The sequence below is a fragment of the Acomys minous genome, assembly GCF_964271855.1.
Source record: "Acomys minous genome assembly, chromosome: 4".
NCBI lineage: Eukaryota > Metazoa > Chordata > Mammalia > Rodentia > Muridae > Acomys > Acomys minous.
Window position 1 is genome coordinate 23498996 of NC_140486.1, and position 21069 is coordinate 23520064.

The window sequence follows — 21069 nt, forward strand, 5'->3', positions numbered from 1 at the left end:
CAGGGTCAGCTCCACCAGTTGAAGACCCATGGAGTGGTCCTTGGCAAAGGGGCAGCAGGCAGAAGATAGAATAAAGGGTGTGCCTTGGGAGTGGTACTGACAAAGGGATGGTCACAGAAGACTTTAAAAGTTAAAGGCTGCCATATAAATGAGGTTTAGACTGGGGCAACTATTCTGGAATGTGATGGCTAGTGACATTCACCCCTTCTACTTAAGGATTGTGATTTCCAAGATTCAGTGACAGAGAAGCCAAAGGACCCCTGTCAATGAGTGGTACACTGGCTTGTTCAGCATGTTCAGAGGGGACAGTGTCCTAGAGGGATGGCTACAATCATGGAGCCGCCAGTGTCCGAGCAGCGCTATCCATATTGGAACAATCAGGCATGATCAATGTACAAGTTAGGCCACAAGGGAACATGGTCCTTAAGTCTACTGTTGGAAGTCGTGTCATTGGTTCAACCAGCCATTGGCTATGCTGAGCATGACTAAGCTGGGGTGTTGGAGGGGAGGCAGCCACAAGTCTCCAACAATGTCAGAGTGTGACTTGAAGTTTATAAAAGATTTGGTCTCCAACATGTACGTTGCTTTAAATGTTTAATGAATGAATAAACTGCAAAGAAGGGCACCCACCAGCTAACCCCACACTTCTGAGTCATGGTTCTGGGTTGGCATTGGGCATGCCTTCCTGATGGGCACTGGCGTTTGGCTATGAATATGAGAAACATCAACTATCCAAGAAGCTTCTCACTAGCTCCTTCCTGTGTCTCTGTGTAGCCCTGCAGGCAAGTGGAAAGATATCCTGGGCTACAGGGGGGAAGTGGAAAGATATCCTGGGCTACAGGGGGGAAGTGGAAAAATATCCTGGGCTACAGGGGGGAAATACATATATTTCATGAGGCTACCATGAAGGACCACATTGGAATTTAGGCCATTCCATCTGTGGTCACCCATGGACATGTCTGTATTTGTAGCAAAGGTGTGAAGAGTCCTACAGCTACAGGAATCCAGGGAGATTAGGATAGCATCTACCCGGCACACCAAGCTGGCTTAGAAATATGACATTGGTTACAGGGTGGGAAAGGTTGGTGCCCTGTTTTTACATTGCTGGGATCAAAAATACTCTGACACAAAGCCATGACATGGGTTTCTATGTACATTTTCTCTTTTGCTTTTAAAGATTACACATGGTAAGACAAAACAAATTATTGAAAGTTCTACAATCAGCTGAGTGTGGTGGCACACACCTTTAATCACAGCACTCGGGAGGCAGAGGCAAGAAGATCTCTGTAAGTTCGAGGCCAGCCTGGTCTACAAGCAAATCCAGGACAGCCAAGGCTACACCTCGTTTCAAAAAACCAAAAATAAAACAAAACAAAAACTCTACACCCAACCTCATGCTATCAACATAAAGTTATTTTTGTATTAAGGAGATCAAATATGTGATTTATATTAGCTTACAACTCCAGGTTACAATCCATCATAGCAGGAAACTCAAACAAACGAACAACAGCAACAACAAAAAAACCAAAAACAAAACAGTGACAGGAACTTAAAACAACTAGTCAAGTCACATCTGCAGCCAAGAGCACAGAGAAATGGATGTACGTATGCTTGTTACTCGCATATCTTTCTCTTTTAATATACAGTACAGGACTCAGATTTGGGGAATGTTGCCGAGTGGACAGGGAACCCTACAGTGGACCCTAGGGAAAATCAAGTTAGCAGCATGGTGTGGTGGACATGAGAGGTGTTTAAGGAGACCTCTTTGGACAAGAAACGCTCTCCTCAGCAGCAGAGATACTATGAACTTTCTAAAGTTCCCTGGAATTCAGATATCACAGCAGCATGAAATGAACTTGGAAAGATGACAGGCTTGTCACTAAGGGATGGCATGCCCAACGGCAGCCCAAGATTATGATTCAGAGGTGTGGGCTCAGCTGGTGATACCCTTATTTGCAGTTTATTCATTCACTAACTGCTTAAAGTAATGTAAATATTAGAAACCAAGTCCATGGGATTGAAATTTTAATATAGCTGTAAACTTCTGGGTCTTTGGCAGGTTTGTTTCCGTTCTGTTTAGATTGCTGTTTTAGAACGCTAATGGTCCATGAGCAACTGGCCAAGACACAAGCTGGGCATTCACTTGCTAGGACCACAGACAGTAACTTAAACATCTGACATGTATTTTCCTGGGCTCTTGGTCTGAAAGGCTGAGAGTAAGCTGTTGGCAGGTTTGGTTCTTTCCAAGGATTGTGAGGTTGGGATCTTTTTTTACTTTTACTGTTGCTGTGATAAGCTACCTAAACAACAGGACCCTAAGGGGAAGGAGAATTTATTTCTACTCACAGTTCACGGGTACAGTCCATCCTGGCAGAAAAGTCCCGGCAGTAGGAGGATAAGGCAGCCATTCAGCAAGCATGAACACCTGTGTTAGGCTCCCTTTCTTCTCCTTATCCGGGTTCCCACCTGAGCCCATATGGGGTGTTCACAGTTAATGTAGGTCTCCCATATCAATTAATGTAATCAAGTTAATTCCACACAGTCATGCCAAGAGCCCTGTCTCTGGTGCGATTCTAGACCCCAGTATCAGCTCAAATTGACGATTGAGATTGCCCATCACAGGTTCCACCCCAGGCTCTATGATGTCAATTTCTGTCTTCCACAGCGAACTTCACACCATCCTCCTTTCTTGCTAGCGTCCCAATGGCTTCTTTGAAGAGGGCATCATGTATATAGTAGATTAGAGCCCGCTCTACAGACCTCACTTTGATTCCTTTCCCAGTGACCCTCACTCCTACTGACAATTCTTTTCTCTTTCCCTTTGAAAGACTGCACATGGCAAGTCAAAGCAAATGACCGAAAGTTCCATGAGCAACCTCATTTTATGAACACCAAGTTCTTTTGTATTAAGGAGAGCAAATATGCGGTAAGTTAATGCTAAAATTGTTTTTGTAATACTCTAGGTTTGCCTAGTAGCTGTCATGTTTGTCAGCTTTGAATAGTGCCTTCCATCTAGGTAATCACTAGCCTGGGTCTGTTAATAACCCTCCCTCAGCAGGTCGGGGTGGCACTCGCCTTTAATCCCAGTAGTCAGGGAAGCAGAGGCAGGTGGATCTTTTTGAGTTCAAGGCCAGCCTGCTCAACAAAGCAAGTCTAAGATAGTCAAGGCTACACAGAGAAAGCCTGTCTTGAAAATCCAAAGAAGAAGAAGAGGAGGAGGAGGAGGAGGAGGAGGAGGAGGGAGGGAGGAGAAGGAGGAGGAGGAACAGAGGAGAAGAAAAGAAAGAAAATAACCCTCCTCATCCTATAGAATGTCATTTTTACTAAAGTTTAACTATTCTGAAGGTTGGTAGGTGTGACTTGAAACAAAGTAGAATTATGTCAGTAGAAACTTCCCCTGCAAAGTTCATGTTAAAAAAAGATTTGTTAGTGAAGTCTTTTTTGGAAAATAATGAGTTGACTCTGCCTTGGATGGATTTAGAGATAGCAAAGATATTTTCCTTTAAAATATGATAATTTCCTTTAAAATCTGATAAAGCACATACACATATGGGGTTAGAGAAATGGCTCAGTCTGCTCTTGCAGATGACTATGGTTCAGTTCCCAGCACCCACATGGTAACTCACAACCATTTATAGTATAACTCCAGTTCCTGGGAGTATGGCACCCTCTTCTGGCCTCTGCAAGGACCAGGCATGCAAGTTGTACACATACATACATGCAAGCAAAACATTCATATGTATAAAATAAAAGCCAGTAAGCCTATTGAGAGAGAGAGAGAGAGAGAGAGAGAGAGAGAGAGAGAGAGAGAGAGAGAGAAGTATTACTTAAAAGCAGAGCAAGGAATTTACTCACTGTGGCCATATTGAGAAGAGTAACAAAGAAAACAGTCCAGTGACTTCCCAGGTCCATCTTCCAGATCTTCCCATGAAGTGAAGGTTAACCAGAGGAGGAGAGGTATGTGTAATTAAACTGTCCCGGTCAATATGTTGACAACCCATCACTGGCCATCAGCGTGATGGCTCTAGTCAGATCGACAATTCGATCAGACAAATTGTCATAACTGTGTGAAATCTCTTTCCAGGAGAGAAATCCCTCCTCAGGCTGGTACGAGGTTTCAGACCTTCCTTCTCCCAGCATGAGAATTTGGACAATTTCAAATTCTTAGGGACCATTGTTTCAATAGTTTGATAGCCAAAGACATGGGTATTAGTGATTAGAATAGCTTTCCAATCCTGCTAGGGTCACCAGAGTGCCACAGCTGTGTGGCTTATGAAACAGAACATTATTTTCTAATAGTTCAGGGAGTTGGAAGTCCAGAGTCAAGGGGCTGACAAAGTAGGTCCCATACGGAGAATCCCCATGCCCCAACATTTGGTGCTTACCCACAATCCTTAGCATTCTTTAGTTTGTAAACACATCATTCAAATTCCTGCTTCTATCTTCTCCCAGTGTGTCTCTGTATCCAATACCCCCCCACACACACACACCCCTTCCTAAAGGCAGTGGTTCTTAAACTTCCTAATGCTGAGACCATTTAATATATATATATATAATTCCTCACATTGTGGTGATCTCCAGCCATAAAATCATTTTCATTGCTACTTCATAACTGTAATTTTGCTACTGTTATGAATTGTAATGTAAATATCTGTGTTTTCCGATGGTCTTAAGCAACCCCTGTGAAAGGGATTTTGATGCCCCCTCCCTTCCCAAAGGGATCGAGACCCACAGGCTTACAACCATTGCTATAAGGATGCCAGTCATTAGCATAGAACCCCTGACCCACTGTGAAGGTATCTTGTTTTTATCTGCCGAGACCTTATAGACAAATAAGATCTTGTTAATGGGTATTAGAGTGAGGCTTTAGTCTACTTTTTGGAGGATACAATCAACCTCCAAGAAATGTCTTTTGCTTTTTCTGACACAGTGGCCTTCATATTCCCTTAATAAAAGGTACTTTCCAGTTCTGCCCATGTTGGCATCCATCTTGGCCCCAAGTCCTAAGAAGTACTATGGATCAAGAAATGTGACAGCAGATTCCATGAGGTCACAATCTGATCTCTGTATCTTGTGATTTAGACTCTAAAATCATTGAATGCCTGGGTAGAATTAAAAGCTTGTAATACCATCCTTCTGCTTGGAGAATTGTGGCCCTGGGTTTTGATAATGACTTGTGCAGGCTGGTCTACTTGGTGTGTGACACCATTTACAATAATTCGTTGGTTTTTGTTATGTTTTGTTTCCAACAGAACAATGCAATTAAGACCTACAAGTACAACGGATTTTCCTTTCTACCCATGAATTTGTTTGAGCAATTTAAGAGAGCAGCCAATTTCTATTTCCTGGTTCTCCTTATCTTGCAGGTAATGCCCTTTGATGCCTTGAGTTTGTAGTCAGTGACGTAGGCAGGTAAGCAGCCAGTAGGCAATCTCAAAGGCGTTTTCTGTTTTTTTCAGAGTTATCTCCATAAGGGATCTGTGCCTCATGTGTGAACCAGCTCAGCCAGTGTTTAGAGGGAACAGAAGGCAAAACCATTCTGATTCTAGTATTCATTTTTGTTTTGGATACGAGGGGGATTTAACTTGAAATCTCACACATGCTCTCCATTGAGCTACACCTTCAGCTCTCTTCACTGTTTTAATTTGAGGCAAAGTCTCACCTATTTTCCCAGGCAGGCCTTGAACGTGTAGCCTTTCCACTGGAGCCTCCTTAGTAGCTAGGATTACAGGCCTGAACCAACAGACATGATTTAATTCTGTTTTTAAAGTTTTGATTTTTATACTGGCGTGAGCAATAAAATTGTATCCCTAAAGTTAAAAAAAAACAACTGATTTTTTTTATAAAACTATTTGTACTTTAAGATTAATAGGGTTTTGTTGTTTGTGTTTGTTCCCCCCCCTTTTTTTTTTAATTTAGTCACCTGTTTTTCCTTAAGGATGCTTTTTGTTCATAAAGTTTCTAAGTTATTCTCATGACTTGGTTTTACATTAGGAACAGAACTATCTGGAGCATTAGACTCTTATCTGTATAGAAACGGTTGCTATAATCGAGGGGCTCCGCACATTTCAGTCAGTGCTCACCGTCAACCTTTGGCACCTGATATGTGGGTTATAAAGATAACATAGTCAGTTGGCTTTATCAGATTCTTTATCACCAGAGTTGGATTGGAAAACATCCAATCCACGGGGATTTACTAATAAAGCCTTGAAAATATAGTAGCCCATGTGTCTGAGAGGGAGGTAGAGTGTGTGGAGCAGAAAGTATAGAAAGGGGAGAAGAGAGAGCAGGAAGACGTAGATACTCAACAGATGTGGGGAGACAGAAGACCTGATTGGTCAGGAAAGGGGGTATCACCGGGCAAGTGTAGAGATGTGCACTTCAAGTCCATTAGCTTTCTCTGCAGCCAGTGAGCGACTTTCCCATATCCTCCTTCTAGAGGGAGAAAGACAGAGTCACATGGTCATGATATAGCTGCAGCCCATATGCCTTCTCTTAAGGCATAGCAGTCCCCATTGGGGTGACAACAGTAGACAGGCTGTGTGCCTGCTTACTTGCTGTCTATGAGGTAAACACCAGCACAGACTTCATCTTACCCAGAAGAACTGAGGCTAAGTGTGGCGAGGTAACTTGTCCAGAGTCTGAGAGCCTGAGTATATAGAGCTGAACACTGGAACCATCCATATTGCCATCTTTTGTTGCATTGTGGGACCCACAGGAACCACTACCCGAACACATTGCTGTGTAGAGTCAAGGGCTGCTTCCTCCGTACTCCACCCACTCTGAATTTTTACAAGTACTTTGGGGTAGTTATGATGCAAACCCTCTTGAGGTCTAGTTAAAGCCACAGGGAGATAATTTCTGGGGCCACTGTCCGCCAGACTGTTTCATGTTCAAGAAGCAAGCGAGAGCCCTCGGAATGGTGCTTACATGTCCTTTCCTCGGTGCCCTCCAGTCAGTAGACTTACTTGTTCAATGATCGACATCGGAACTGGCAAACTTGAAATCAAGTACCCACTACCCGTAGGTTAGTCAGGCTTCCGTGGGGCCGTGTGTGTATACAAGCTTTTCATTTTCTTTTAGGCAATTCCTCAAATCTCCACCCTGGCATGGTATACGACACTTGTACCCCTACTTCTGGTGCTGGGCATCACAGCAATCAAAGACCTGGTGGATGATGTGGTAAGGATTTCTCAAGCCACTTTCTTATCACCACTCTGACCCTACTGACATTTGTCATTGATGTCTTATACATTGAGATGATCCAAATAATACTTCCTCATCTTCCTCCCAAAGGCTCGCCATAAAATGGACAAGGAAATCAACAACAGGACGTGTGAAGTCATTAAAGATGGCAGGTACCTGTTTTTAACTTTGCTACAAAGACTTCGTGTGTAAATATGTCTATAAGCGTATTGAAAAAAAAATAACTACTAGTGCCTGGAAGTCTGTGGCACATTAGGGGTGTGTGTGTGTGTGTGTGTGTGTGTGTGTGTGTGTGTGTGTGTGTGTGTGTGTGTGTGTGTGTGTGTGTTCATGTGACATGTGGACATGTGCACTGGGCCAGGTACTTGTGGTCATGAGTGCATATGCACATGGTACCAGAGGTCAATGTTGGGCGTCTTTCCACAGATGTTATTTAACTTCCTTTTGGAAATCATGCGTCTCAAGGTTCTGGGGCTCACCAGTTCAAGGTAGACTAGCTGGCAAGCGAGCCCAGGGGTCTGCCTCTCTCTGCCTCCCTAGTACTGGGATGATAAGCATGTAGGTCGTGACTGAGGCACCTACTCAAGCACATTAGTATTTTAATAGTGTCACCTCTGATAGACAGGTCACCTCTCCTTCAGGGCTGTGGAGCTGTACCCAAATTGGAATATATGGGGCTGGTGACAAGGCTTGTGCCACCAGAATATGTAGCTCTTACAAGGTCTGCTTGTTCCAGGGTGTGGCTTCTCCCTCCACCCTTCCCAAATGTGTCCCCTTTGGGGATTTGCTCATATAGGGTGTCCCCATACCTTTCCTAATTTGCCACCTAAAGTGATTTCTCCCACCTCTCCACTTTCAGGACATTCAGTGCCCATCTTTTTATGCTATGAATTGCATCAGGATTATTTGTGTAGGTGTCCCACCTCCTGGCCCAGACTGTGTCCTGCATCTAACATGCAGAAAGGATTCAATAAACTCTTGTTCAAGGAACACAGAGTATTGTCAACTCTAGCCAGGCCAACCAACTCAAGGAGCTGTAATGAGTTATTTTATGAGCAAGATCCTCAGGGAAGGACTCCAAAGGCAAGTGCTAAAAATAAGAATGAAAGCCCAACTCAAAAGACTGTTTAATGTGTCCACCATTAGGAAAATAACCCAATTTACAGCCACACATCCGCCACACTTAGTTCAAAATAGAAGCCACTAAGTTATAAATGTTGACATAGCACACATTCTCTCTCTCTCTCTCTCTCTCTCTCTCTCTCTCTCTCTCTCTCTCTCTCTCTCCTCTCCTCTCCTCTCCTCTCCTCTCCTCTCCTCTCCTCCCCTTGTAAAGGAATGGATTCTGGGCTGGAAGTTACTGGTGGTATCACCTAGAGTCAATATTGTGAGTGGGGGTGAGGTTCTTTGCTATCCCACCTCCCTGTTTAGTGTACGTCAGTGACACTGGTAGTGAGCAGCCCTGAAGCTAGGGAGGGAGCTCAGAGCACAGCGCCTGCCTGCTGTGCCTGAAAACCAAAGTACTCACCTAAGAAGCAAGCGTGCACACATGCACAGCACGCACGGGCTCTGAGGAGCATCCCCTGCAGGCCTATGGCCCTGGCAGCTCTTAACAGCCAATCAAGCCTGTATCAGTGAGGTAGGGCCCAGAAGCCTTCTCCAGGAAAATTGTCACATCACTCAGCTCAACAGAACGACCTCTTCGTGAACCCAGAGTTGGGACATAAAGTTACCACTGTGTCCCTTTGTAAATTGGGATCAACACATACACTTCTTTTTTAATTTTTTTATTTGTTTGGTTTTTCAAGACAGGGTTTCTCTGTGTAGCCTTGGCTGTCCTGGACTCACTTTGTAGACCAGGCTGGCCTCGAACTCACAACGGTCCACCTGCCTCTGCCTCCCAGGTTCTGGGATTAAAGGCATATGCCACCACACCCAGCAACGCAAACAGTTCTAAATAATAAGCAATAATTAATATAAAATTAAGTATGAATTTCTTTTTACTTTGTTTTGTTCTTGTTTATTTGTTACTTTTATTATTGTTTTTGGTGCTGGAGCTTGAAGTCAGGACAGTAGACTAACCCTGCACTCTGTCACCCAGCCACATCTCCAGTCCTTAGGATTTCATTTACGGAGTAATAAGACAAGTTTGTTTTAAAAGTTCTGGCACTGGGAATTTAAATTCTTACAAATTTGAGCAACTTGATATTAGCAGATACTTAAAATGCATTTTAAATTTCCAGTTTTCTGTTGTTTATGAGCACATGGGAGGAAAACATAGCAACTAAATGTCTGTGTTCAGAAAGCGGCTTACTGGGTTGTCAAGGCCATTACCACAGGGCATCTGAAACTTCTCCTATTCAGGGCTCCTTTTTTTTTGGTCTGAGAAATTTTTACGAAAGCTTGGGTATGTGGGTGTATAAAATATGCATACAAATCAATCATTGTCTGATAATCATAAAAATTCATTTTAGAACAAATCTTGGGCATCAGTATAATTTCACCATTTATTAAGGATGAAGTTGCCTTTTCATACTAATGGGGTATGGCGTTTGTTGATTTGTTATATGAAGAATTAAGTCTCAGCTGAACGTTTGATGCTGCAGGACTTAGCCCAGCTACTTAGACACTTTTCAGTTGGCTAGTGTCGTGACACGTTTGAGTCGCCGCTGCTGGCAATTGAGTTTCAGATAGTACGTAGTACAAATGATAGCGTAAGTTTAAGGCTATAGCGGAAATTGTTGCAAATTATGTCCCAATCCCAAGCCAGAGTTTATTTAATGCTTTGTTTTGTTTTGCTTTTCAAAACTCACGTAAGCAACTCAAAACCAGCAATTTTTTAAAGTTAATTTCTGGCCTATCATACAAAGTAAAAGAGCTTCATTATGACATTTTCATCATCTATGTCGTATTTTATTCTCAACAGTTTCCTTCTGGCATTTTTTTTTTAAAGACCAAGCACTCTAAAATAACATAATACAAAGATGTACTAGTTTTCTGAGGAATATGACAGGAAATATTAAAGTCTTTGTTCTCCGCAGTTGAACAGTTATATCTATAAGAACAGAAAACACTTGCGTGTACAGTGAAAACGCCACGGTCCATAAGAGGTGATAGTGTTGAGCCTGGGCTGAGGCATTCCCAGCAGCGATCACTGGCAGAACCACAGTTGCAGTGAAGTGTTCTGACGTAACAAGGATGAACACTCTCAAAACACCCTGGGTTCCTTAAGCACTGGATTTTGAGTCATTTTGTGTTCATGAATCTATTACTGTTGCCAAAATTTCCAAAATCCATACACTCAGCTATGTGACCTCAGAGAGAACAGCAGCTCCAGGTTTACGGAGTTGTGAATTTGCATGCACCATTTGTAAGTGTGAAACCCTTTAGGGTGGAGCACTCCAGTTTGAAGCCATTTTAAATGGTGACACATTAGAAGGGGAGTTATTTTTTGGAATTTAAAGAATGAGAGGAACCCCACTTTAAGGCCTGTGAGGTTTCTTGGTGGCCTCTAGGGGAGTCCCGTGTTCCTGGCCTCCGTACACCAGCACTAAGCAAGTGATAAGTGGCAGAATAAACAAACAAATAAACAAACAAAACAGGGAGGGGCACAAGCCACTGTCCCCCCCCCCCCCCCCGCCACATAGCAAAGCGCCCCCTTGTGGAAAGAACACAGCTGAGTACTCCAGTGCCTCCCAATAGGAAAAGATCACTCTTGTGGCCTCATTGTAAGGGAGCAAACACTTTGCTGCGATTTGCACAATTTTTCAGAACATTTGACACCCAGGAAGAATGATAATTTCTTGGCCTGAAACTTAAAAACCCAAATTGTTATTTTTGACTCTTAGGTTCAAAATCATCAAGTGGAAAGATATCCAGGTTGGAGATGTCATCCGCCTGAAAAAGAATGATTTTATTCCAGTAAGTGGACAGCTCCTGCGTCTCTCCTCCTCTCATGCATACCCCACCACCTCACCCCCACCCTCATCCTGCCCCCATGTTCCTTCCACCCTGGGGACCCTGTGTGACAGGCGTCTCTTGGTTTCCACAGGCTGACATCCTGCTGTTGTCCAGCTCAGAGCCTAACAGCCTCTGCTATGTAGAAACGGCGGAGCTCGACGGGTGAGTGCAAATCGAGTGCAGCTGTTCCAAAGCTAGCCTGGACGGGAGCACGCCGTGTTGCCCGGTCTGGGTAGGAGGCCTTGGTCTGACCGTGTCCAAAGCAGACTGACTCTTCTTTTTCTATAAAATAGAGCTGTCCTACCAAATTCCCCACCTCCCTTCAAGACCACATACCGGAGCCCCTTGCAAACTGCGGAGCAGTGACCAGGCTCACAGCATGACCACAGATACTATTATATCTTCAGAAATGAGTCTAGGTTCTTTGCCAAGAGACAATTTTGAATTCTCTTACTATTTTTAGAATAAAGTACTGTGTTTTTTTCCCAGCAATTTTCAGTAGATTTATTGAGGACTTAATCGCATGTAAACATTTCTAAGTATTAGCTCATTTAATTTTTGTTGTTGTTGCTGTTTTGGTTTGGTTTGGTTTTTGGTTTTTGGTTTTTTGAGACAGGGTCTCTCTGTGTTAGCCCAGACCCTCCCGGACTTGCTTTTGTAGACCAGGCTGGCCTCAAACTCACAGTGATCCACCTGCCTCTGCCTCCGGAGTGCTGGGAATAAAGGGCCACCACACCTGGCTTCATTTAATCTTTTTTACAAGTATATAATTATTATCACATAAAGAAGCTGAGGCCCAGGGGCGTGGAGTAGCCTGGCGAAGATCACACAGGAAGGGACAGTCATGGCTCTGCTCCCTGTGGCCCTTGTTCCTCATACCCCAGATATGGACCCACAGCTTTATGGAGAGCTAGCCTCCCAGGACTGGAAAGCTGGCCTTCCCTGCCCTGTAGATGAACTAACTGATCATCCAGTCTTAGCAGTGACACGACTCTTATTCCCGGTGCTGAGAAATTCTGAAACGCTCCAGAGATGGGAAGAAGTCCCTTCATAATGGTGGAGCTGGGATCACCAGGCAGCCTCCAGCTGAGCCGAAACTCCTCTGTGACTGCTCCTGAGAAGGCAACCTGGCCCTCCTGAGTGATGTGGCCGCCCACCCCCTTGGAGCGTTCACACCTCTGTGCTGTGATTGGAACAGCCTAAATATTCCTACCACTTCCTTTTCTGGATAGAGTTGCCTTTTGGAAACACGTCCAGTTGATATCTCTAGAGAGTATATGGACAGAAGGTGCCACGCAGGGTATCCTCACTGAGTCTGTCTTCCATACCATTGTAGCATGGCAGTGTGCTGCAGACCAGGCTAGGGGCCAGGAGCACACTTGAAGAGAAGGCTGCACTTTGTCTAAACTTGCACAGTGGCACACAGCAAAAGGACACGGCACATCTTAGCTTTATAATCTTGCCGGAGCATCATATTGGCCCATCTAAGCTCATAATTCCTTTGAAAATAGAACAAGCTAACAATTAAGTGTCACTCACTCCCAGAGAGGCAGAATGTTACTGTGTGGAATTTTCTTTTTGTTCTTTTGAGCTGCAAATTATGCTTCTTTAATTCTTTCCCATCCCTTTCTCTGTAGAGAAACCAATTTGAAGTTCAAAATGGCCCTGGAAATCACAGACCATTATCTCCAAACAGAAGATAACTTGGCCACGTTTGATGGTTTGTACAGAACTTTTCTTTTCTTTAACTCTAGTTATTTGGTCTCTATTGGTTAAGCCCAGCCCTTCTGCATTTGACTAACTATGTAAGTCATGCATTTTGAAAAAAGGTTTCATCGAGTGTGAAGAACCGAACAATCGGTTAGACAAGTTCACCGGCACGCTGTTTTGGAGGAACCGAAGCTTTCCTTTGGACGCTGATAAAATCCTGTTACGTGGCTGCGTGATTAGGAACACCGACATCTGCCACGGCTTGGTCATTTTTGCAGGTACTTCCTGAATGTGCTTCGAGTTCTTACGATTAAAAGAAAGAGCGGAGCATAATGGTCCAGGCTGTTATCCCAGCGCCCAGGAGGCTGAGGCAGTAGGGGCTGATATGCCAGAGCCAGCTGGGACTAGACAGCCAGACCTTGTAGAGAGTTAGTGGTGGGAAATGCGTTTCTGTCCTTTTCCCATCAAAATCACAGAAAGGGTAATTATATCAACATGATTATTAATTGAATTTTCCATTTTTTTTAGGTGCTGACACTAAGATAATGAAGAATAGCGGGAAAACCAGGTTTAAAAGAACTAAAATTGATTACTTGATGAACTACATGGTGTACACGGTATTTATCCTCCTGCTAGATGGGAGCCTACACTGCTGTCATTTGCTCTAATTTTGATGCATGTTTTCCTAATGCAAGGTGATCTCACATCTTTACACGGGAGTGGTCAAACCATGCATTTATGATGTCACACACTCCTATAACATCGAATCTGTATGAATAATTACCCAAATACGGCAGACATTTCCATGCCTTTCAAAAAAAAGAAAAAAAAAATCTGGATATGGTGGCCCATTCCTGTATTCACAGCACTTGGCAACTAAGACAAAATTGAGAGCTGACCTGGGTTACAAAGAAAAACCTGTCAGAAAACAAAACAGGACTAGTAATCTAGCTCAATTGGCAGAGAATTTGTCTAGCATGAGTGAACCCCCTCTACCTCCTAAGCAGAGTGCAGTGGCACATGCCTTTATTCCCAGCACCCAGAAGGTGGAGGCAGGCAAATCAGAGAGACTATAGTCATCCTCAATTATATGGGGAGCTTAAGGGGTGCAAAAAAAGAAAAACAAACAAGACTTTTATAGAGTATTTTCTGTAAACCTCTCACTTTGGTATTCTTTGAAGTTGCCTCATGCTAAGATAAAGCATCTTCACAAACAATATGTTATTGTTCAAAGTGGTAATAGCAGAGAGCTCCCCTGCCGTATAAATTACATTAAGGGCTGAATATAAGACATCAGCTCCTCTTTTGAAATATTATTCTGGGAAGAAAACCTCATAAATGAAAAACAATGCCATAACCTTGTAGACTTTCAAAGCACCCTTACCATCCTGCTTTCTTCTAAATGTAATATTGTTGCAACCCATTAAAAGGTCATATGTATGTAAAGCATTAATGCTATTAGGATCTGTGAAATGTCTGGTGTTGGAAACCCTGCCTCGCAATCCATGTCTTCTAGATCTTTATTGTACTCATCCTGGTTTCTGCCGGCCTTGCCATTGGCCACGCCTACTGGGAAGCACAAGTTGGCAATAATTCCTGGTACCTCTATGATGGAGAAAATGCCACGCCCTCCTACCGGGGCTTCCTGAATTTCTGGGGCTACATCATTGTGCTCAACACCATGGTGCCCATCTCTCTCTACGTCAGGTAAGCCTGGCCTCCCCTTGGCCTCTTGCTTTTAGGCAAAAATGTAGTGTCCTAGCTGGGTGGTGGTGGCACACGCCTTTACTGCCAGCACTTGAGAGACAGAGGCAGGTGGATCTCTGTGAGTTTAAGGACAGCCTGGTCTACAAAATGAGTCCAGGACAGTCAAGGCTACACAGAGAAACCCTGTCTCAGAAAAAAAAAAAAGAAAGAAAGAAAGAAAGAAAGCAGTGTCTTTCCCCAATGGAGTGCCTTCATGTTTAGCAATAGTTGTTTCAAAGGTCAAAAGGAAGAAGAAATTAAGTTCCACTTTGGAATTGAGGGTGAGGTGGGGGAAGGACATGAACTTTGAGTGTCTGCTCTGTGCCAGGCACTTTCTATCTTGCCCTCAGTGCAGATAAGGCCAGTGACATCCCACGGTCAAAGGTGACAATCATTTGCTTGGCGAGTCCTTCTTAGTGGATTCTAACACACAGGGTCCAAACAGAGTCTGGGAGAAGGTGTAGATTCAGAATACTATGTGAAGATTCTTCCTTTCCCAGAGCCTCTCTGTGCTTTTAATAGAATCTTCTTTATTACCATTGCTCCAGCATTGCTTTCCTGTCAGTCCCCTGTTTCCTGCCACTACCTCCTGGCAGGAGAGGTGTCCCCTGCCTTCCTTCGGCCTCTCTAAACGCTATTTCTCTGCCCAGTGCCAATCCCGACCCCAACAAAAATCAAGGTCACAGTTCTCTGGTTTATAATCCCTCTTTGTCTCCTGCTGCTTCCTTCTCATATCAAAGTCCACAATTATTGACCAGTTGGGTTTGGGTCCTTTAGAGAGGACACTGTGCCTTGTAATACATAGAGTACCCAGTCAGTCATCTCCCCAGTGAACCTGGCTCTCACACTCAAGTGTCACTAGAAGCTTGTACTTACTTTACATTTCATCTGATTTTTTTAACATGTTACCAGTATTCTTTGAGTGGGAAGTAAATTGCCGGGGCTGCCGTCTGTTCAGTAGCCACTTTAAAAGAAACCAAGATGGCGGTGCTGATGAGATGGCTCAGTGGACAAAGTGCTTATTGCGCACGCAAGAAGATGTGTTTGGGTCCCCAGCACCCACTTAAAAGCTGGACGCGCCTGTGTGTGCCTGTAACCCCAATGCTTCAGAGAGAGGGATGGTGGGAGGGTGCAGGCAGACAGGCAGATACTTGGGGCTCACTGGGCAGCAAGCCTTGCCAAAATGTTGAGCTCCAGATTCAGTGAGGGACACTATCTCAGAATATCAGATGGAGAGGCACAGAGGAAGACCCCTGATGTTGACCCCTGGCCTTCACACGCACATGCGTGAGTAAGCGTGCCGTGCATACCATGCATGGCTCTTCACAGTCCTTTTTAAGACAAGATCTCTCACTGAACCTGAAGCTCTCACCAGCATGGCTAGACTGACTGTCAGGAAAGCACTGGATATCCTCCGGAACCTCCCACCCCCACCTAGTGCTGGGGTGCGTGCTGACATTGCTGCGTCCCACTTTCTATGTAGAAGCTGAGAAATCAAGCTTGGCTGCTCAAGCTCACTTTACCCTGTTTGTTTGTTTGTTGTGTGTTTTGATTTTGATGGGGTCCTTCTTTATACTCCTAGCCTGGAACTCATGTTCAGAGCAGGCTGGCCTTGACCTTATAGCAAGCCTTTTGCCTTTGTCACCCAAGAGCTTGGACTACAGGCACATCCTACCACACCTGACTGTCCATACTCTTTCATGTCCTTCAGGCCTTGGCTCAGGTGTTACCTTATCCCATGGCCTCTGTTTCCCCCCACACACACAACCCTCTACTCCCTCCCCATCTAAATGGTCACTTCCCCTCTCTATTGGTCTCTATCTCCTGTTCTCTGCTTTCATTGTCTTCAGAGGATGTGCAGGCCCTGTGAGTTTATGTTTTGCTGGGCTGTTTTTGTTTGTCTGCTTCTGCCTTGTTTGCGGTGTTCTACACTAAACAATACTGCCATTTGGAAGGGAGATCTTCTTGCGCAGCCACGCGCTGCCCACTTAGCAGTTGCTGGATATATAAACAGCCTTGAGCTGAGTTTTAAGATTAATATGATCCTCTTAGGATATCTCCTTTTGGACATTCCATGTCTAGGAGTTTAGAAGTGCATATACTTTTCCCACAGTGTGGTAAACAACTAAGGTGCTAGTTGCTTGTTTGTTAGTTTGTGTTTTTGGTTTTTCAAGGCAGGGTTTCTCTATGTTAGCCTTGGCTGTCCTGGAACTCACTCTGTAGACCAGGCTGGCTTCGAACTCAGGGAGATCCACCTGCCTCTGCCTCCCAAGTGATGGGATTAAAGGTGTGCACCATCACCACCCGGCTAGGTGCTAGTTGCTAAAAAGACTCCATTCATTTGAGCTATGATGGTATTTCACCTGGTGGACGCTAATTCACTTTGCACAGGTGAACTTGGCCATCGCAATTGTCCCTAGGTGTGAGGGGCAGGGGACCCCAGTGTGGCTTTTAAGCTAGGTGACTTCAAAACAACAGAACTTTACTTTTCATAGTTCGGGAGGCTGGAAAGTCAACGATCAGGGGCAGCATTCTCAGTAAGCAGTGAGGATCCATACTTGTGTCACAGATGCCCCCTTCTTACATTATCTCATGGCCAAAGAGCAAACAAGCTCCCTTGTCATTTGTGAGCTCTTTGCCCTTCGGCCCCAACCATCACGGAGACGCTCCGCCTCAGTACTGTTGCACTGGAGATTAGGTTTCACTATACGGGCTGGGGGAGGGTGATATGAGTCAGTTTCCGGTTGGTTTAACAGTCTATCTGTTCAAAGAAGCTTCAAGAAGGAAATGTTTATTTGGGTTCATGGATTGAGGGTACAGTCTGTCATGCTGGAGAAAGCGTGGTGGCAGGGGTGTGAGGCAGCTGATCACATTGTTGCCATAGTCAGGAGACAGGTATACTTTTTCCCAGCTCACTTTCTTCTTTTCGTTCAGTCGGGGAACCCCAGGACACCACATGGGGCCTTCCCAGCTCAGGTAAACTGCTCTTAGAAACACTGTCATGGACACAACAAGAGGTGCGCCTCCTAGGGAATTATAAAATCCTGTCAAATGGTCGCTCATGGTTAGCCATCATGGGGCTGGAGAGACCGCTTAGCAGTTAAGAGCACATATGGTCTTGCAGAGGAACCGGGTGTGATTCCCAGCACCTGAAGTCTCCTATAACTCCAGCCCCAGGAAGATACACCTCAAGAGACCCTGTTCTCACATGCACAGGCCCATACAAAGGCTCACACACAGAATTAAAAATAAATTGTTTTTTTCAAGACCATTTCTCTGTGTTATCTTAGCTGTCCTGGACTTGCTTTGTAGACCAGGCTGGCCTGAAACTCACAGAGATACGCCTGCCTATGCCTTCCTGAGTGCTGCGATTAAAGGTGTGCACTACCACTGCCTGGCTACAAATCTTTTCTTAAAGAACAATTGACCATCACAGGAGTGGGCACTAACTTTCAGACCAAAGCAGGAGATAAGCAGCTCACTCCCATGTGCTCAGGGAGGGCAGAATCCATTCCTTGACAATCCCGTTCCTGCTCACCATTGAAGCCTTCCTCTGTCCCCACAGTGTGGAAGTGATCCGTTTGGGACAGAGTCATTTCATCAACTGGGACCTGCAGATGTACTACGCTGAGAAGGACACTCCTGCAAAGGCGAGGACCACCACACTGAACGAGCAGCTCGGGCAAATTCATTACATCTTCTCCGATAAGACAGGGACACTCACGCAGAATATCATGACCTTCAAAAAGTGCTGCATTAATGGGCAAATCTATGGTGAGTGGCGGTTATGAAGAGTCAGACATATCCTTTCCATAAGGGCACTGGAAGCTTTCTGCAGACTCCAGAGACATCCTTTCACTTACTAGGCTTGGTTTTGGATCAGAAACAACAGGGGTGGTTGGTTGTTGTATAGGGGCAGAAACAGCATTCCCTGAGTGCTGTCTGGAGCAGAGCCTGCCTTCCTATGGTTGATGCTCTCCCTCCCTGTGTGGAGTCCAGTTGCCAAAATAATAATAATAATAATAATAATAATAATAATAATAATAATAATAATAATAATAACTGCTGGGAACAGACAGACACACATACATACACACATACACACATATGGATGGAGGGAGAGAGAAAGGAAGAGAAATATATACATATATATATACATATATATATACACACATATATATATACATACATATATATATAGAGAGAGAGAGAGAGAAAGAGAGAGAGAGAGAGAGAGAGAGAGAGAGAGAGATCAACAGTTAGAAATAAACACCCCCTCAAAATATTAAAAGCTGAATTGCCACATGGTCTAGCAATTCTGCACCCAGGAATAAATCGTGTTCAAAAGATTTGAAAGCAAACATTATTAATATAGCATTAATATAATTCCTGAATGTTTCATGGTTCTTCTTGCTGTATGTAGTTTATTTTATATATGTGTAATAATATAAATGTATATGTAAAAAATATTTTTAAAAAATATTTGAAAACAAAGACCCAAGGAGACACATGTTTACCCATGTTCATAGCAGCATTCATTATTCATGTTTGGCAAAGGGTAGGAACAACCCGAGTGTCTATCAATGAATAAAGACATGAACAAAATGTACTACAACATGAGTGAGCCCTCACGACACTGTGCTAAGCAATATAAGCTCACAAAAGTGCTGTATGACTGTACCTAGATTAGTCAAAGTCACAGGGACACAGATGTGTGCTGGTTGCCAAGGTTTGAGTAGGGCAATAGGAAGTCTGTGCAAGGCTAGAGAGTTCAGTTATCAAGATAAGGACAATCTAAGGTAGATAGTGGTGACAGCCGCACAAGGTGACTACACTGAGTGTCACCAAGCTGCTCAGTAAGAAGGAGACCTGGTGGCACTCAGAGGAAGGATAGCAGGCTACCAAGAAGAGACTTGATACCCTATGAGCATATAGGGGGAAGGTAATCCCCCTCAGGAACAGTCATAGGGTAGGGGAATAAGGGGAAAATGGGAGGGAGGGAAGAATGGGAAGATACAAGGGATGGGATAACCATTGAGATGTAACAAGAATAAATTAATAAAGGAAAAAAAAAGAAGTGGTTGCAATAGTTGACTTCCATCCAACTTTTTTGAAGCGTTCCTCACACACATGAGCAGTATTAAAGTTAATATTGCCTTATTGACTTTTTTATTTTTATTTTTCAAGAAATATACATGTATATATTTTCCCCTTTAGAAAAAAATATATAGTGCATTTCCTCATAACTAAGGAAGACAGGGCACTATGGGGTTGAAGAATTTGTCACAGTGGTAACAGCCGACTAAAGCATATCAAAGAATGCCATTCTGGTCTCACAGGAGTATAGTGGGACAGACACACATAGTTGAAAGAACTGTGCTCAATATTTGGTCACCTTGTCCTGTGAAGAGACAGATAGCAAATATTTCAGCCTTTGCAGGCCACATAATGGTTTCCACCACATTCTTTCTTCTTAGAATTACTTATGCCTTTAATTAGTTTTTTGAGAGAGTATTTCACGCTGTAGCTCAAGCTACCCTTGACTCATGTTGAGTCTCCTTTAAGGCCACCAAGTGTGTGGCTGGTACGCATGAGCCATCCATGCCTGGGTCTAATATTCTTCTATTTTTCATTTTGCCCCCCACAGTTCTTTACTCTAGAACCATCCAAAACCAAGGGTGACATCAGACACTACAATGTGTTTGCAGATCCAGGTAGGAGGGGCTCTGCACACACAGACTCAACTTGTTTTGTCCTCTCTGTTTCTTAGGAGACCACCGAGATGCTTCTCAACACAGCCACAGCAAAATAGAGGTGAGTGGTCCAGGCAAAGCAGCTGTTTGATTGTGTATACTTCCTCGGGATGCTGGGATGAACTGCCTCAGATTGGGGCACAAAGCAGCAGAGACGTATCTTCCCACACTTCCGGAGACTGGCATCCAGATGTTGGTCCCTCCAGAGTTCTAGAGGAGCCTCCTTCATGTCTTCTCCCTAGCCTCTGGTCATTGCAAATGATGCTGGCACCAGACTACTTCTCTTGTCACGCAGTGTTCTTTCTTCTCACATGTTTGGCTCTGTTCATGTGTGTCTCTCTTAAGGACATCTGCCTTTTCATCCTGATCCATGTGACCTCATCTTAGCTTAATTAGACATGCAGATCAAATGAGGTCACATTCACAGGCACCAAAGTTTGAGATGCTGACATACTTGTGAAGGAGACACAGTTCAGCTCACTATAGTGTGCCTTCTGTTTTAAGCACAATCTTCCTAAGGCTTTGGACAAGAAAGTAGGATCCTATGGAGACGGTTTAGCAGGTGAAAGCAGTTGCTGCTCTTTCAGAGAAGCCGGGTTCAGTTCCAGCACCTGCACAGCAGGCGTGGATAACCGCAGTTCTAAAAGATCAGACACCTTCTCATCCACTTCTGGCCTCTATGGGCACCAGGCAT

At 44.1% G+C, this 21069-nt stretch overlaps 1 protein-coding gene across 2 annotated transcripts in view; it reads left to right on the forward strand.

Annotated features, from left to right (window-relative positions):
• The window catches only part of ATP8B1 (ATPase phospholipid transporting 8B1), a 126016-nt gene that overhangs the window by 71965 nt on the left and 32982 nt on the right, over nucleotides 1-21069 (forward strand). For both annotated transcript variants that reach the window (XM_084778004.1, XM_084778005.1), the window contains exons 3-14: nucleotides 2829-2926; nucleotides 5253-5366; nucleotides 7084-7182; nucleotides 7297-7358; nucleotides 11055-11127; nucleotides 11258-11328; nucleotides 12804-12886; nucleotides 12996-13154; nucleotides 13405-13493; nucleotides 14393-14583; nucleotides 18188-18396; nucleotides 20393-20436. In XM_084778004.1, coding sequence (XP_084634130.1) covers nucleotides 2829-2926; nucleotides 5253-5366; nucleotides 7084-7182; nucleotides 7297-7358; nucleotides 11055-11127; nucleotides 11258-11328; nucleotides 12804-12886; nucleotides 12996-13154; nucleotides 13405-13493; nucleotides 14393-14583; nucleotides 18188-18396; nucleotides 20393-20436 — 1292 coding nt within the window. The remainder of the gene's footprint in view (nucleotides 1-2828; nucleotides 2927-5252; nucleotides 5367-7083; nucleotides 7183-7296; nucleotides 7359-11054; nucleotides 11128-11257; nucleotides 11329-12803; nucleotides 12887-12995; nucleotides 13155-13404; nucleotides 13494-14392; nucleotides 14584-18187; nucleotides 18397-20392; nucleotides 20437-21069) is intronic.